Here is a 14,958-nt window from a genome sequence, read left to right on the forward strand (position 1 = left end):
CATAGATATCAATAGAAATTGATGGATTTCAATCTTTTGGGTTGTTATTCTGGAATATGTAGTGGTGTGGTGGTGGAGGTCGGACTTCCCGGTACGGTTTCCACCCAACTGTGATAAATTCGAGAAAGTAGCTACATCAATACCTACTATCCTTTCACTCCTGGATTTGTATACATGCATATAATATGAACACATACGAGGTACCCCTGAAGTAGCAGAGCTTTCGCAGTGAAAGGTGGTCATGTGGCAATAGGGTATAGGGTTATAACCATAACGGGCTTTCATCAACCGTCGACGACTTCGAGCTTGATCATCGTCTTTCCAGGCTTAACATCGCTTTCCATCGTTTTACTCGCTCTGGTGGCAAACCGGGTACCCAACAGTTTGCTAGACGATCATCCTGCATACGATCGCAGCCTGAAGCGTAACTAACGCAGTATTCTCAGTTAGGTATGCAGCATTCCCCAGGACAACCTTGATTTCTTGCCTAGTATGCGTCCAGTATGCCCAAAATCGAAGCAAACATTGTACAGCCACCATTATGCAGCTTGCCTTGTCCGATTGCACTAACGCTTCTCTGCTGCAGCACCGCGAATAAGGCGAAATGTGAGCATCGTGGCGAAAAGAACTATCACAACGGAGTTGACCAACAACAACGACTCGCCCTACTGCTGAAAGTGAGGCACCAAGCAGAATCATGTTTCGAGTCTTTCAGCTGCCACTCTTTATGCATCTTGCATGGGCTGTACGACATTGATATAGAAGTCAGACCACATAATGCATTGTATCGCTCGACTTTTCCGGGATGACGAGACAACACTCAGTGAGAGTCAGACGAGGCTAGAGGGGAGGGGATAAAAAAAAAAGAGATGAATGCGCGTACTGCCGTCCGTGCCTATGCAGACCGCAGGGCTTTGAGTTCAAAACAAATGAGCTTCTACTTCTGCTCGTGTCGACTGACTCGGACGCACGGAGACAGCACTTAGTACAGAACCCATCCCGCGCGTCCCTGACTCTGTATAGTACTCCGTCACGGGTCGTAATCGCCTAGTTGCGGCGCAGATGTTTTTTCAATCTCGGCAGTCGAGCCGGATGGACGTCTTGGTTTTTAATAATACACTAATCTAGATGCGGGATAGTGCCAACCGTCCAATACCTGCCACACAAAGACAGCATTCTTTTGTTTCTTTGTGTTACGGTGAGATGGCAAAGTTTCAAGCCACATCTATAGACTACGTGGTACCCGGGCGATATCTCGCATAGATGACGGAACCGGCCCTACCGGGCGGCAGTATGGTACACTGGTCATGCTTCCAAATTCCACCAATAATGTTTTCCCGGAGTATAACCTTCGAATAGAGCCCTGTATGGAGTAAGGATTCGACGGCGAGGGTTTCATGACGTCGTACTTTCGATAAGTCTGGTCTAATCAGTCGTTTTATCTGATATCGTACCGTGCTTGTACAAGTATACAGGCGGGGCAACGCAGGGGAGTGCTGTTTGGAGTGTGGAGTCGGCGAATTAGCTCCTTTTCGGTGCCGTCGCCGTTTGACTCTTGCGCGTGTCGAAGTCTTCAGTGGACAGGAACAGAGAATACCTACGAAGTAACGTCGGGACCAGGCCGGAACCAGCAACGCGCCTGCCCTGGTCATAAAGTCGGTATGTTGGCAAAAGTATACTGGTTATGGCTCTTCAGGCGGTATCCTAACTTATACATCAGAAACAAGATCTCGGTGTAGGTATACACCTAGACTTTTTCCACCAATGACTATTCCGGGAGGACTTGTCAGAGTCAAGATGAGATGGCTTAGAACATCGATTTGTCTCACAAGGTGCCAAGGCAGGATTCGCCGTTCGTAGGGGTGGAATGCCTGTCCACAGATGTGTACTCCGTATATAACATACCATATATAATGGAGGTAGCCATAGAGAACCCAAACAGCATCTTGCGAAATCCATGGAGACTGGGTGTTTAAATAAAGTAGAGGTCGATCTCTAATTTAGCCTATTTACTCGACCGATGAGTACGTAGCGCCACAGGATGTGACAAATACCACGCACTCCATTGAGCAGTAAGATAAACTCGACAAGCAAGGACAAGGAGACATAATGTCCGTTGCACGGGGGTCGAGTGGCCAAACGGAGTGCTTTGCCATCGTTTTCGGCTCCCCGATCGGGAATACACCAGTTGAGTTTGAAGATCCTTGGATCGGAGGGACCACGGAGGATTGAGTCTACTCTAGTAGTAATCGAGCACAAGTAACTATGCTATCCAGAGGCCTGCAGCCCGGGTACACTGTACGCAGGGAGGGCAATAATTGTCATCCTGCAGAACGAGAATGCTCAGATCCGGAAATGGACAGATTCCGACTGCAGAAGGAGACGGTCGCATTGGACAGAGTAGCATCACTTCTGCGCCTGAATCGCGGGTGGTTTAAGTACGGAATTCCGCAAGCGTCTCAAACAGCCTCACTTTTTATGGGCGATCCCCGATGTTGGTTCCCTCCATTCTGCCGTTCTCGACAAGTATACAGGTACTGTTGTTGCTACAGATATATGCTACTGTTGAAGCAGTGTCTCAATTGCAAGCAACCTTGCAGTCTCCGAACGCATCGTGAATGATGGTGTATATGAAGTAGACATGGCCATCCCGACTCTCTCTTGCCGCTTCTGTTAGTTGTTGCTGCTGAATTGATTGGGCTACTACCGGAGGGATCCCATTGTTATTTCCCTCTATTATCGATTATTACTATTGCTACTCTGTAAAGTGTGTTGTTTGTCCGTCCCTACCACCACTACTACTACTACTGCATCTCATTGAGCACCAGTCGCCTCGTGCTTCTTACCGTGTTTAAATTAAAGAGGAAAAAAAAGTTTCCTCCTTTGATCGCTTTTCAGTGGCACTTTTTTTTTCTTTTTCTTTTTCCTTTCTCTTCTTTTTTTTTTTTTTTTTTTTTTTTTTTCCTTTTTTTTTTTTTTTTTTTTTTTTTCTTTCTTTTCTCCTTTTTCTCTTTTCTCACTTTGGCTCAGTCGGTTCTTTTTACCCTTATCTTCAACGGTTTCTTCCTTCCTCTACTTCTGTTGTCCGATTCAGTAATTACTACAGCAACCACCACCACCCCTCAACAACTACCTTTCGATTAACCAATCCAATAAAAGAAGAGAAAAAGGAACAATCTAAGAAAAGGAAAAGACGCGGTAAAGAAGAAAAGACATTCCGTCGCCAACGGAAGTACCGTGCTTCGTCTCCTTATCGCAATTGGCGCCTCAGGCCCAAAACCGACAAAGGGCTGCGACATCAGTACAAGGGATTCCTCTCTCTGCGCCATTGATTCAACTCATCCTTCGGGGCCTGGCGCAGGGACTGAACTGTCTTGCTTTGTGTCTCTCACCTATATTTCCTGAGTCTGTCGCTCTTCACAACTCCCCAGTTCGTCGTCAGAGTTTCCGGAGGATTCCTACCTTTCGTCACCCTTCTAATTACTACTACACGGGAGTACCGGGCTGGAGTATAGGGAACCTCAACCACCAACATGGATCTCCAACGAGCCAAAGAAGCACGGAGGGAAACACCGGGGAAACAGGAGGAGAGCAGAGAAGGTGCTTTGGAAGCATATGGAAACAGTGGTCGTTCGAACGAGTTCGCCCAGAGTGACACCGATACACACAGCAAGCCAGGACCGGCAACAGCCACGAATCAGAGATCGCAGCCAACAACGAAATTGCCTCATCGCAATAACCCCCGTCGCATTTCCTCTTCTGCAGCTTCGCGCTCGACAGTGGTCTCCCCGCCTTCGTCCAAAGCAATGGGGATCCCGATAGGTCTGGGACTAAGTTCCCGGGACCAGAGGTTACTGCTTGCAGCAAAGAGATATCCGCCAGTGACGAAGAAGACGCTTAGCGAGCTGGACCTACCCTGTATAATGAGCAACATCAACCTACGCATGGACGCCAATTTCGATCGCGATCTACACTTCAAGCCCGATTTGGATGGTGAAAAGGGGAAACGGAAGCGGAAGGAGGCGGCTGATTATTGGGACGCATTGGCCTCGGAGATCTCTGTCTACTCGTTTTACGCAGCTGTTGGTGGGATAGAAGATAAGGATGGTGAACAGCCGGAACAGCAATTCGAACCCAGACTTCCTGTTATGTTCGAGACATTACAGGATATCCTCAAAACCCTTGTGCCCGAACGGGACCACCCGGATGTTATGCAGAATCTGGAGGTCTCGTTACTCATGCAGCAGATCCGCAAGGGCGTTCTCGATATGGTCGGGGTAGCTACTTGGTTGTCAACGCTACTCAAGACACATTGCGCCCCGATGCGTGACGAGTGGGCGGACCGGATGGTGAAGCAAATCGGTACGGCTCTGCAGGCGCAGGATTCGAGAGGGATTGTCACTGGTCTTCAGACTCTGTTCGCCATTTTAGAGGCCATGAAGCTGGTAGGAGAGAATCCCACTCACATTGCAAGAAGTCATGCTGACTGAATAGGATGTCGCAAACCACCAAATCCGCGCCTTTCGGGCATTCCTCATTGAAGACACCGTTCCATTTCTACAAGAGTACTTCCAGAATAAGGTCCAAAGGAGTCACTTCCGAGTAGAGTCGTCGCGGCAGTGGTACCACAGACATCGAGATTTGCTCCTGCAGACGGTGGACAAGCAGACATCGCGAGACAGTTACTGGCCAATCACAGTTATGTTCCACGGGTTGGCTGATTTACTACTGCAATTCCAAAAACCAACCGAATTCCCCGAGACCTTCCTCTTCGACTCAGACCGGCTGTGGCAATTGCGAGTAGGTCTGCAGAACTTAATCACACTCGATATCAGCTGGTACATTTTCGAGTCATACATCCACGCACAAAAGCGCTACCTCTCCGCCCCAGCAGAAACCTACGCCACCTTCCGGACACGGATAGGATCTCTAATGGAGGAAAACAACAACCACGAAGACTGGGCACGCGGAACCTCACCCCGGTGGTTAAAGGTCGTCCGCTCCATCGCATTGGAAATGGCCCGATTCGCCAGCGCAGCCTGCTGCGGTGACGTAAGCGGGATCTCGGACGATATCCTAGCTCCCATCGAAGCAGCCCTGGAGTGGCATCTTTCCAACGAGTCAGATCTTTTCCGGTACTTTCAGAGCGCGATGCGCGAGAAAGTCCTAGCAGCCACCGGTACTCTGGCCAAGAAGTATCTCGCCCTGTCACCGCTGGGGATCTGTGAATCGCAGCGCAGTCCCTACTTCGTCTTACCCACCACAACCATGTCGCAACAGCAGTACGATATCGAGCGGATTGCAATGCGACTGGCACACATGGGTGTGTTGCATTGGCGAGTTTGGGCGCCGCTGCTATATGTGAGGGAGAGTCTTTCGCCAGAGGATATTCTGGATTTGCAGCACGCGCGGATTAGCGATTGTACTGTGAACTAGCCCTTCTCTTTGGTTTCTTGTCGTGTTTTATATTACTGTTTGTAAGTATTGTACAGTTTAGCGTCTTGCATTGGTACTTGGGTGGGTTGGCGTCTGTTCGGATTTGGATTTGGCGTTATTGGTAATGGTCATAGAGGTTTATACCATAGGAATAATGCATTTAATCATTATCGACTGATAGTTTACCTTGTATCTTTGACTCTCCGTAAACCTTTTGAAGACGTGATTCAAAACCCGACGAGCACACCCAGCCCTATCCTATTCTTAAATATAAATATCTGGATGAAGGATAAATAATAGATAATCATCGCTTATCTTTCTGATTAACATAAGCGTGTTCTACAACTACGCCACTGGTGTTTTGCACAACTTTTAGTTGACTTGAAAGACCTCTAGTACATGTCTATAGGCTATTTTGTTGACAAAGCAGTCACTCGGAACTTGGCCATTGAACAACTAACACATCTTCACCTCATACAGTTATCCATTCAAACCATCTCCTATTTATCCTACCACCTCCACAATCATGGCTTCCACCTCCGACCTTTCCCTACCACCCCACTCCTCTGAGCTCGGGGACTACGGCTCCATGAGCCTAGACCAAACATCCTTCGCCCTCTACACCCTTACCGATCTCCCCTCTAACGGATTCAACCGCATTCTCTCAACAGCAAATGGATGGAGATATTGTGCCAAGTTCAGGGCAGTGGGTAGTGGATTGGGAGGTAAAGATATGGCAGATGAGGGCTTACTCGTTAGGTATGTGTTGCCCATACCGTGATATATAAATGCGAAAGATGAAGATGTAGTAGGTTAGAATGGCGTGTATGAGAGATGATGATGATGATGATGATGACGATACAACGATGAAAGGGGTGTAGAAGAGACGAGAGTAAAGTCCACAAGGCTAAATAGAGTGAACTTAGCTTGCTATTATGCGATTGCCATAGTTCTTAATTTTTTTGCATACAGCCAAACCATGGGTACTGCAGGATATTGTATAGTTGATTAACTATGCACATCATAGCCATATTAGTAATCAACTACATGCATAACTATCAGAAAACATCAACATTCCACTCGCCAAAGCTGCCCATGTCTATATATACCCACGGCCATAATTGATTCCCCCAGAAATAAAGGGCAAGTGCAAAATGCACTTTACACGCCCCCTTTACCAACCCCAACTCTGGCAGAAAACCCTCCCATCCCTCAAATCCACACATCTCAAAAGCATTGCCCAAGCAGCGGGAATCAAATTCGCAGGGCCCAAAGCCTCCGTTCTAGAACGGATACAGGGAGAACTATCAAGACATGAAGCCGGGAAGAAGCAGCAGAGTGAAAATGAGAGAGATAAGGGGCTGAGCGTGCTGAGCATCGACATGGGGATTCGGAATCTAGCCTTTGCGCATCTAACAGTCCCCTCATCTTCTTCCCCAACTTCAACACCAGCGAAGAGACCAGTCGTCACGTTGAACGCATGGCACCGCATAGACATTAGCACCAACCAGCTCTCCACATCCATATCCCCAGGGCTTATAAACCCATCACTCTCGAAGCTAGAAAGAACAAAAGAAAAACAACAAAAAGAAGCCCACACCATGAATGAAATCTACACACCAGACTTCTACGCCCAAAATGCCTACACCTTCCTCACTACACTCCTGGAGAAGTACCAGCCCACGCACATCCTCATCGAGCGCCAGCGGTTTCGCTCCGCGAGCGGTGCGGCGGTGCAGGAGTGGTCGTTGCGCGTGGGTGTGTTTGAAGGTGTACTTTATGCGGTGCTGTATACGCTAGCTAGACAGCGGCGGCTGGGTCTTTCTTCTTACGAGCCGGCACCTCTTAGTGGGTTCTTTGGGTCTGGGAATTTCGTCGATTTTGGGCCTGGTCCTGTTGTTAACGGGATAGAGCCCTCGCGGGTGCTGCGCTACTGGGGTGAGCGCATGGTCTTCAAAAGTTTCTTCCTCGAGGGGAAGGAGAAGAAGACTGCCAGGGATGGCAAGAAGGTTAAGATTGATCTTGTAGGGCACTGGCTCGATCCTGAGCATCCATTAACAGACGAAGTTGACAAGGGCGGGAATCTGTCGACAGACCTTATTGTTGGGGAGGATGTTGAGTTGAATGATACTTTACATGCTTATTTAACAAAGTGGCATAAGAAGCGTGCGAAGGATAAGGGAAAGGAAATTGGAAAGTTGGATGATTTGGCGGATTGTCTTTTGCAGGGCATGACTTGGTTGGAGTGGCAGGTTATGAGGGATAGAATCTTGAAGGAGGGGGTTGATTTTCTTTTTGAAGATAGGAGTTGATTCTATACAGTGTCCTCCAGGTAATGTCCATTATTGTAAGCACGGAAGATCAAGATAAAGGCAATCTTGGGGTCAGCATAATGAACGCCTCCCAACCTCCTAATTACTTCGCATCGTTCCTCCATGCTGAAAACATCTTGGACAATAGCCCCGCCTATTTCTCTTACTCTACCCCTTATTATATGCAAAACCCGGACACCATCCGCTACTAGTCAACCCACGCGAAAATAACTAACTTATTCGTATTCTTTAGACCCCCAAAATCCTTTTTAAACTCCTTGAGTTCCCTTTTCCATCAGATCGCACATAAGCGATGCATTAATCAATGATTAGAATCTATGGTAAGAAAGAAAGTAAATGAGGCAAACTGACTGCGAGCACAGTGTTCGTCCTCTTTGTGATACTTGTAGGAATTTGATGTCGATGGACGTTCTGTGTTCTCAAACCGACTGAGTCCAAGGAAGTCCAGCTCTATAGCAAAGCAGAAGTTCAAGTACACGGTATATGCAGTCAATGACTGTGGGCTGGTACTGGTATAGTTGATCGTTGTCGAAGGAGGAAAAGCGCGCAGGCTAAAAATCCAGCGAAAGTAATTGAGCTAGAAAATAGAAGTGTTATGAGGGGCGCCTGGCTTTGGAACGATAAATTCAGAAATATAGAATTTAAATTAAGCGAAGAGGTGGATGTATCTAATCGGAGCGGGCGGTTCAATTGTTCTTGTCCTCCTTGGTGTGGCATGCACTACCACAGTGGCATTGGTGTCTGCCAAAAAAAAAAAAAAAAAAAAAAAAAAAAAATCACGTCCCTTGAGAAATCAGCTTGTATGCGCGAATCAAGCAATGGTACTGTACCAGGGTAGACTCAGGCATTGTTGGAGCTATCATGAAGATCTAGTGAGGTGTTTAGAGCTACGACGACAGGCCGGCCATGCGACAGAAGTGTTACGAAGGATCTAAATTTTCTCGGTCCTAAAGAATTGGCCTGGAATAGTTGCCTTGAGTATGTTATGCATATTCTTATTTCATTGACTCTGTCTCGAGCCTTTCGGGACGCTTGCACGAATGAGTTTACGTCTTCCTATAATGTCGATGTCATCTAGTCTGTCAGCGTTGCTTGTTTTACTTGAATAATAACGGTACGTTAGGTACATGTTTTTTGATGCTCTAAGAATAGCTGGTTGTCAGTGGAAGCAACGGCAAAAATTCGAATTTTGATATATATAAACGTTACGTATGAGACATACTAAAACCCATGATCTGATCGAACATTAAAGAGGGGAAAAAAAAAAAAAAAAAAAAAAAAAAAAAAAAAAAAAAAAGAATTTATAGAAAATTCTCAAAGATCCTATAGAGAAAAGAATACCCAGGAGAAAGGCCAGTCAAGACCTAAAGAGTGGCATCCACAGGTAAAAGATGTTCACGAATATATATATATAAAAAAAAAGGCACAAGAAAAGAAATGCACTCAGTACCATATCAGCACTACTACAGTCACGATCAAGATCAAGATCAAGAACCTGTCAGGCGGACTCCAGCAAGAGCTCACCTAGAAACGACGGAAGCCACTAGATTGAGGTGCCCGACTAGTGATGAAGCTGGAGGGTTTCGCGAAGCTGTTAGAAATGGGCCAAGTGCCGTTGCCGTACGGACGGCTGCTGGGAATTATCACCGGTGTGGTAGCAGCTGAAGAGATAGGTGTGGAGGAAGAGGGAGTGGGAGAAGAAGCTGGGGACGAGGACGATGAGTTTTCATAGAAGGCGGCGGGGGTGGGAATCGACGAGGGAGTAGGAGTAGCAGTCTAGATTGGTTGTTAGTTTTGCCCTCAGGTTATATCGAGAGAATGCTGATACATACCACAGTGACAGTTTCTTGCGCAGTAACGGTGTCATGGAAAGTAACGGTATCATGAACGGTGACCGTGGCCTGACTGCAAGCTGCAGCTTCGGTAGTGACAGCAGCCATGTTATTGTTGGCGGCTTGACCATTGCCAGTGGTGTCGTTGTCAGTGGCTTGCTCGTCGCCCGCAGTCTGACTGTTTCCAGGAATGGCAGAGGAGGTCGAAGGAGCGACCCACACGGTGTAGGTGATGGTAGAAGTGGAGGAGATAGTGGTAGTGGGCTCCTCCTTGGCCTCGTTCTGAGCAGTTCCAGGGACCGTGATTGTGCTTACTTCTGGGGTTGGAGTCGCCGTGATGGTCTGTTCCTCCGTCGAGCCCTCAGCTGTAGGCGTGATAGTGATAAACTCCACCTTGGGAGTTGGGGTAACGGTGATGATCTGCTCTTCGACGGGGGTTTCGGTCTATAGCGTGTTAGCTACTTTTCACTCCATTGCAAATTGAGGTTGTTAAGCATACCACCTGTTGGACTTGAGTGACAGTCTTCTGGACAGTGGTCGTCACGAGGGAAGTAGAGGTACCAGTGCCCAGAGTGTATGTGAGAGTGACATCGCGAGTCGACGTCTTGGTTTCAACATTGGTCTCAGTCTGGACAGGAGCTGGTGTGTACCCAGAGCTACCTGTCCGGAGAGGGATAGATGAGGACGAAGGAGAGACGGCCTTGGATGATGATGAAGCCACAGATGAGGCCACAGACGATGAAACAACGGGTGCTGGAGCTATAGAAGACGAGGCAGCCGATGACAGGGCAGCAGATGAAGAGAAAGGAATGAACACCACGGGAGAGGACGGACGAGCAGCCTGCAAGGAAGAGGACGACACAATGGCGGAAGACGAAGCAACGGACGACGAAGCAACGGACGACGAAGCAACGGACGACGAAGCAACGGACGACGAAGCAACCGACGACGAAGCAACGGACGACGAAGCAACGGACGACGAAGCAACGGACGACGAAGCAACGGACGACGAAGCAACAGACGACGAAGCAACGGACGACGAAGCAACGGACGATGGGACAGCAGACGACGAAGCAACGGGCGACGAAGCGACGGACGACGAAGCAACCGACGATGGGACAGCAGACGATGGGGCAGCAGGCGATGGGATAGCAGACGAGGAGAAAGGAATGAACACCGCGGGAGAAGACGGAAGGGTAGCCTGCGAGGAAGAGGACGACACAACGGCAGACGACGTAGACGGAGATGCAGGAGCAGGAGCAGGCGCAGGCACAGACGACGCTGAAGATGAAGCCGGAACGGCCTCATATGCTGGCAAGGACTGGGAGGGCGAGGCAATAGCAGACGAGGTCGGAGCAGCCTCGTTGTAAGCCCTAGGGCTCTCGTTGTTGCTGTTGGCCTCTCCCAGGGCCGCAAAGGCCGCCAGAAGCGTGAGAGGAATCGTGCCGGCGTAATACATGATGGAAAGAAACAGGGGCAATCAATGCCTTTTTGAAACAAAGCTCGTTCCAGACAAGAAAAGGAATGAAAGTAACTGCGAAATCGATTCGCAAGTTAAACGAGTGACAGGAAGTAAGAAAAAAGAGAATGGAAGACCGGTGATCAGTTCGACGGTAGTGAGGGAGAAAGAGGAAGGAGAAGAGGAGGAAACATCGAGTCTATAAAGAAGGTCCGCTATACGGGTTCATTTGGTATGGTGTTATGAGGGTTGTTTCAAGGCGCTGAAACTCGCTTCCTGATTGGTCAGTGCTTTTATTGTATGGAGTATGCGATATCCCACTCATTTCTCTGCAATGGTCTGGATTCAAAAGAAAACACTGGAATAGTTTGGTATCTCGCATGTTAAATTGAGCATCTTATTTGCATTTGTGTCTGCCTATCGGTTGGTCAAAGGCAGGTAGTGGCAGGGATACACGTTCCCTAATCGGGCAATTTACCCCCAGTTTCATACAAATTGATGTACAGCAGCGTGTATTTAAGCATATTTCGTAGACTTGACAATATATTAATGTATATTAATTGAGAATACTCCGTACACAGATTCTCTCATGTTGTAGGCGTTTCTATACATCATGCTCGCTAACGCAGCATTATAGGACAGTCTCATTCCAAAACGTCAGATTTTACCTCCAAACACCCACCTAACCTTATCTATGTCATCTCGGCTATCAACCGCCGATTCTTATGTTTGGATTCGGCACGACGTCTGTTACATCTGTCATTACTCCAGTGTATGTGCGAACTACGCTCAGGTAGATCATTTCACATTATGGCGGTGTGAAGTGGTTGGGATTTGATGATGACCCGGAATGGTACCCAGCGAGCAACTTTTGGGGAACACCCACCCGTTAGCCTGCAGCACTGACTACATGTGCGGGGTACAGGCGGTGATGATGAGATGGAAGATCACCCAGACGACGATGACAAGTCAGAGGTTCGGCCTGAGGGCAAGCCCATTCGGAGGGAGGGGCGAGGATCATTGTGAGCTGGGCTGGGTATCTGTAAGCCAAGCCAGGTCTCACTAATTGGGCGTCGGGAATTGAACTCCGTGAGTTGAGTCTCCATGCATATTACAATGGCCATCCGACTTCTGGGTCTAAAGAAAGACAAAGCGGCTCTGATGCTCAAACCACAAGAGTACAGACTTATGGCCGTGAGGATTTTGCGTGAATGACGATAAATTGCTCATGGTATCTCTGGCCTTCTTAACGTCTTTTTCAAAGTTCCAGTCTATCACATAGTGAACAAGCTTGAAGAAACCCACGACCCGGCGAATGAAGCGGAGGGACGTCTGTAGCTAAACGCAATCATGCGACATTGTCTAAACGAAGCAGGGGCATTTTTTGAGCCTCGATCCACGGCTTTGTTTGCGAAAGAACCGGTTGGGCCTGACTCTTGAACGGCACCTAGAATGACAGGTGACGCAGACTATAACAGATACTTAAAGGCAAGCTGTGGCTCCTTGGAGCGGAAAGCAACTAGCATAAAATTTCAATAAAAATCACGCGGAAATCTATTGGCTGACTCAAGTCTTTTTGCGCCGACCATAAGCTCAGATGGTGCCTACATGCCTACACGCGGATGCATCTTGTTATACGAAACGCGGCACAACCTGTGCTCACCAGAATGGAAGATAAAGAGGCAAGCGAGTAGCAAAATATTCGACAAATATACTCAGATATTATATCTAGTTTGGAAGTTCGGAAGGTGATAAAATCCCTTGTGCTTGTGCTTCGGGTTGATGTACGATATACTGTCTAAAATGACATATCCTTGCAGGGGTCGGCACCACCTACTATGCAGTAGAGCATACTATCGCACAAGTTTAGAATCTACGCTGCACAGTCTAATCAACATTGATTAGTACAGTCCAATCATAGTGCTACTGTATGCTGCGCTCTCGCCCAGTTTATATCCTTGATCTCCCATTGTACTCGCATACGAAAGACAAATCAACACAAGGGCTCATGGGCCAATTGACACAATTGTCATGACCTCAGCTTGAAACTATACTCAGACACTCACTCAGGTCTCATTATTTGTTGTAAAACCAACTGAGTCAACGCGACTGCTAATCATGGATTTAATAGTTCTCTTATCCGAACCTCGGATATCCGTTAAGCCCCTCCGACGTCATTCTCAACATCGCAACCATTTTTATTGAACAGACTCAAGATGGCCATTCCTTCGATACAGGCCCTGCGATCACACTATACCACATCCTGGAAGAACTTCCTCGCCTCATCTAAGGATCTTGAAATTCTGTCCTCTGTCCCCGCCGATCGCCCGCAGTCTCCCTCCGTTCTCTACGTCCTCGACTCGTCCTTCAACCCTCCCACACTCGCCCATCTCCAAATTGCAATATCGGCCCTGCGAGAAAAGCCTGACTCTCATGCCCGGTTGTTGCTCTTATTGGCTACCCAGAATGCAGATAAACCCGCCAAACCGGCCTCGTTCGAGGTCCGCCTTCTCATGATGGAGCTGTTTGCCCACGACCTCCTGTCACATTTACAATCCTCTCAGCAGCAACAGCAACAGTTACCACAGATTGACATTGGTGTAACAAGGAAGCCTTATTTTGTGGATAAAGCAGCAGAAGTCGAGACTGCAGATATCTACCCCGCATCGCTTGAACAAGTCCATCTCACGGGCTACGACACCTTGATTCGCATCTTCAACCCCAAGTACTATCCGCCAGAGCATACTCTCCAGCCTCTCGCGCCGTTCCTGTCCCAGCACAGACTTCGAGTAACCATGCGGCCCAATGATGAATGGGGCAGCCAGGAAGAGCAACAAAGCTTCCTTGTGAATCTGGCCCAGGGAGGCCGGAAAAGTGAGGGCGGGAGGCCGGAATGGGCGCAGCGTATTCAGTTGGTCCAGGGTAGTAGGCCGGAGGATCTCCCAGTCAGTTCGACTAAGGCTCGGGAGGCGATTCAGCAAGATCCTGGACTGCTGGGGACTTTGGTTCCGCCCAGGGTTCGAGACTTTCTTTCACGGGAGAAGCCGTACGCTGGCAGTTGACGGGACAATTGACCATGGCATGTAGGAAGCAAATCAATCGAAAATATGGTCGATTCGATGATAGTCATAATAGCGTACAAATACACCAACGTACGTAGAAACCGAAGCTTTTATGTCCACCCCGAACACCATAGCGATGACGCCTGTCCAAATAATAAAATTATCAATTCCCACACCCCATTTACTCATCATCTTCTTCCTCCTCCCTCTTGCCCAAAGTATACGCCAAACCACCACCAACCAAGTTCGCAAAGCCAAGACCCATTGTAACGCCCCGGACGATCCCTCGTGCACCCCACTTCTTCATAAAAGGCTGTTTCCGTCGACCTGCGAGCAACAGATAGAGTCCCGACCACGCTGCTGAGATTCCGGCACTATCTGTCGTGAAGCCTTGGAGATTTGCGTAGCTCGTGAACAGCAGGACGGGAGGGAAGAGCATCGGAAACGTTTGGAAGGGACGCATGTGCTGGGCAGCGATGGTTGTGGCTAGGAGGGTGGGAGTAAATGGGTTTTCTATATAGATCGAAAAGCATCGTTAGATCGACTCAAGAAGGATGCTGGGAAGCTTCATAGAGGTATTTGAATATGATGTACCTCCCCATGCTCTAGCAGTCTGTATGAGAGACTGCTTGGTCCCTTCGGCCGGGGTGTTTGTATCGGCCATGGTTGCTTTTCTGTTGCGATATCAGATGAAAAGAAGACAAAGAATGCAGGGCAATGGAATTTATACTCGCCTCTCAATTGAAAATTGACGTAGTGTGTTAATTCTGTTCAGCGCTATCTACTCCGCAGTTGGTGAAGTCTGACTAACGAATCCATAATTAGCGCGGCGACCA

General features: G+C 48.2%; 7 protein-coding genes across 7 annotated transcripts; 4 read left to right on the plus strand and 3 right to left on the minus strand.

The window, feature by feature from the left end:
• Positions 1–3,533: 3,533 nt before the first annotated feature.
• Positions 3,534–5,436, plus strand: EURHEDRAFT_374912 (TCP11 family protein; the record flags this gene model as incomplete). Its single annotated transcript, XM_040778697.1, has 2 exons — positions 3,534–4,445; positions 4,495–5,436. The coding sequence occupies 2 exons, from the start codon at positions 3,534–3,536 to the stop codon at positions 5,434–5,436; spliced, it is 1,854 nt and encodes a 617-aa protein (XP_040641621.1).
• Positions 5,437–5,962: 526 nt separating this feature from the next.
• Positions 5,963–6,317, plus strand: EURHEDRAFT_374913 (uncharacterized protein; the record flags this gene model as incomplete). Its single annotated transcript, XM_040778698.1, has 2 exons — positions 5,963–6,195; positions 6,254–6,317. 2 exons carry the CDS (start codon positions 5,963–5,965, stop codon positions 6,315–6,317), a joined length of 297 nt encoding a protein of 98 aa, XP_040641622.1.
• A 216-nt stretch (positions 6,318–6,533) lies between these two features.
• EURHEDRAFT_409234 (uncharacterized protein) lies at positions 6,534–7,944 on the plus strand. The gene has a single exon (XM_040781032.1). The coding sequence runs from the start codon at positions 6,591–6,593 to the stop codon at positions 7,746–7,748; it is 1,158 nt and encodes a 385-aa protein (XP_040641623.1). The 5' UTR covers positions 6,534–6,590; the 3' UTR covers positions 7,749–7,944.
• A 126-nt stretch (positions 7,945–8,070) lies between these two features.
• EURHEDRAFT_449211 (uncharacterized protein) lies at positions 8,071–8,241 on the minus strand (the record flags this gene model as incomplete). Its single annotated transcript, XM_040783797.1, has 1 exon — positions 8,071–8,241. A coding segment is annotated over one exon (171 nt), but the record flags the coding sequence as incomplete, so codon positions are not given.
• Positions 8,242–9,108: 867 nt separating this feature from the next.
• Positions 9,109–11,230, minus strand: EURHEDRAFT_409235 (uncharacterized protein). Its single transcript, XM_040781033.1, is given in 4 exon segments — positions 9,109–9,545; positions 9,602–10,045; positions 10,101–10,473; positions 10,489–11,230. 4 exon segments carry the CDS (start codon positions 11,058–11,060, stop codon positions 9,294–9,296), a joined length of 1,641 nt encoding a protein of 546 aa, XP_040641625.1. The 5' UTR covers positions 11,061–11,230; the 3' UTR covers positions 9,109–9,293.
• Positions 11,231–12,952: 1,722 nt separating this feature from the next.
• Positions 12,953–14,592, plus strand: EURHEDRAFT_409237 (nicotinate-nicotinamide nucleotide adenylyltransferase). The gene has a single exon (XM_040781034.1). The coding sequence runs from the start codon at positions 13,277–13,279 to the stop codon at positions 14,120–14,122; it is 846 nt and encodes a 281-aa protein (XP_040641626.1). The 5' UTR covers positions 12,953–13,276; the 3' UTR covers positions 14,123–14,592.
• On the minus strand, positions 14,304–14,786 carry EURHEDRAFT_449596 (uncharacterized protein; the record flags this gene model as incomplete). The annotated part of the gene is made up of 2 exons (XM_040783825.1): positions 14,304–14,635; positions 14,717–14,786. The coding sequence occupies 2 exons, from the start codon at positions 14,784–14,786 to the stop codon at positions 14,304–14,306; spliced, it is 402 nt and encodes a 133-aa protein (XP_040641627.1).
• Positions 14,787–14,958: the final 172 nt, after the last annotated feature.

The sequence above is a fragment of the Aspergillus ruber genome (genome assembly GCF_000600275.1).
Source record: "Aspergillus ruber CBS 135680 unplaced genomic scaffold scaffold00004, whole genome shotgun sequence".
NCBI classification, from domain to species: Eukaryota; Fungi; Ascomycota; class Eurotiomycetes; order Eurotiales; family Aspergillaceae; genus Aspergillus; species Aspergillus ruber.

What these genes read in the sequence shown, in the direction of transcription:
- EURHEDRAFT_409234 (XM_040781032.1), top strand. Translation starts at nt 6,591, where the DNA reads ATGCACTTTACACGCCCCCTTTACCAACCCCAACTCTGGCAGAAAACC.
- EURHEDRAFT_409235 (XM_040781033.1), bottom strand. Translation starts at nt 11,060, where the DNA reads ATGTATTACGCCGGCACGATTCCTCTCACGCTTCTGGCGGCCTTTGCG. An exon ending in TCACTCAAGTCCAACAGGTG is followed by an intron (nt 10,046 to 10,100) that starts GTATGCTTAACA and finishes AACACGCTATAG; the next exon opens with ACCGAAACCCCCGTCGAAGA. An exon ending in CGCAAGAAACTGTCACTGTG is followed by an intron (nt 9,546 to 9,601) that starts GTATGTATCAGC and finishes CAACCAATCTAG; the next exon opens with ACTGCTACTCCTACTCCCTC.
- EURHEDRAFT_409237 (XM_040781034.1), top strand. Translation starts at nt 13,277, where the DNA reads ATGGCCATTCCTTCGATACAGGCCCTGCGATCACACTATACCACATCC.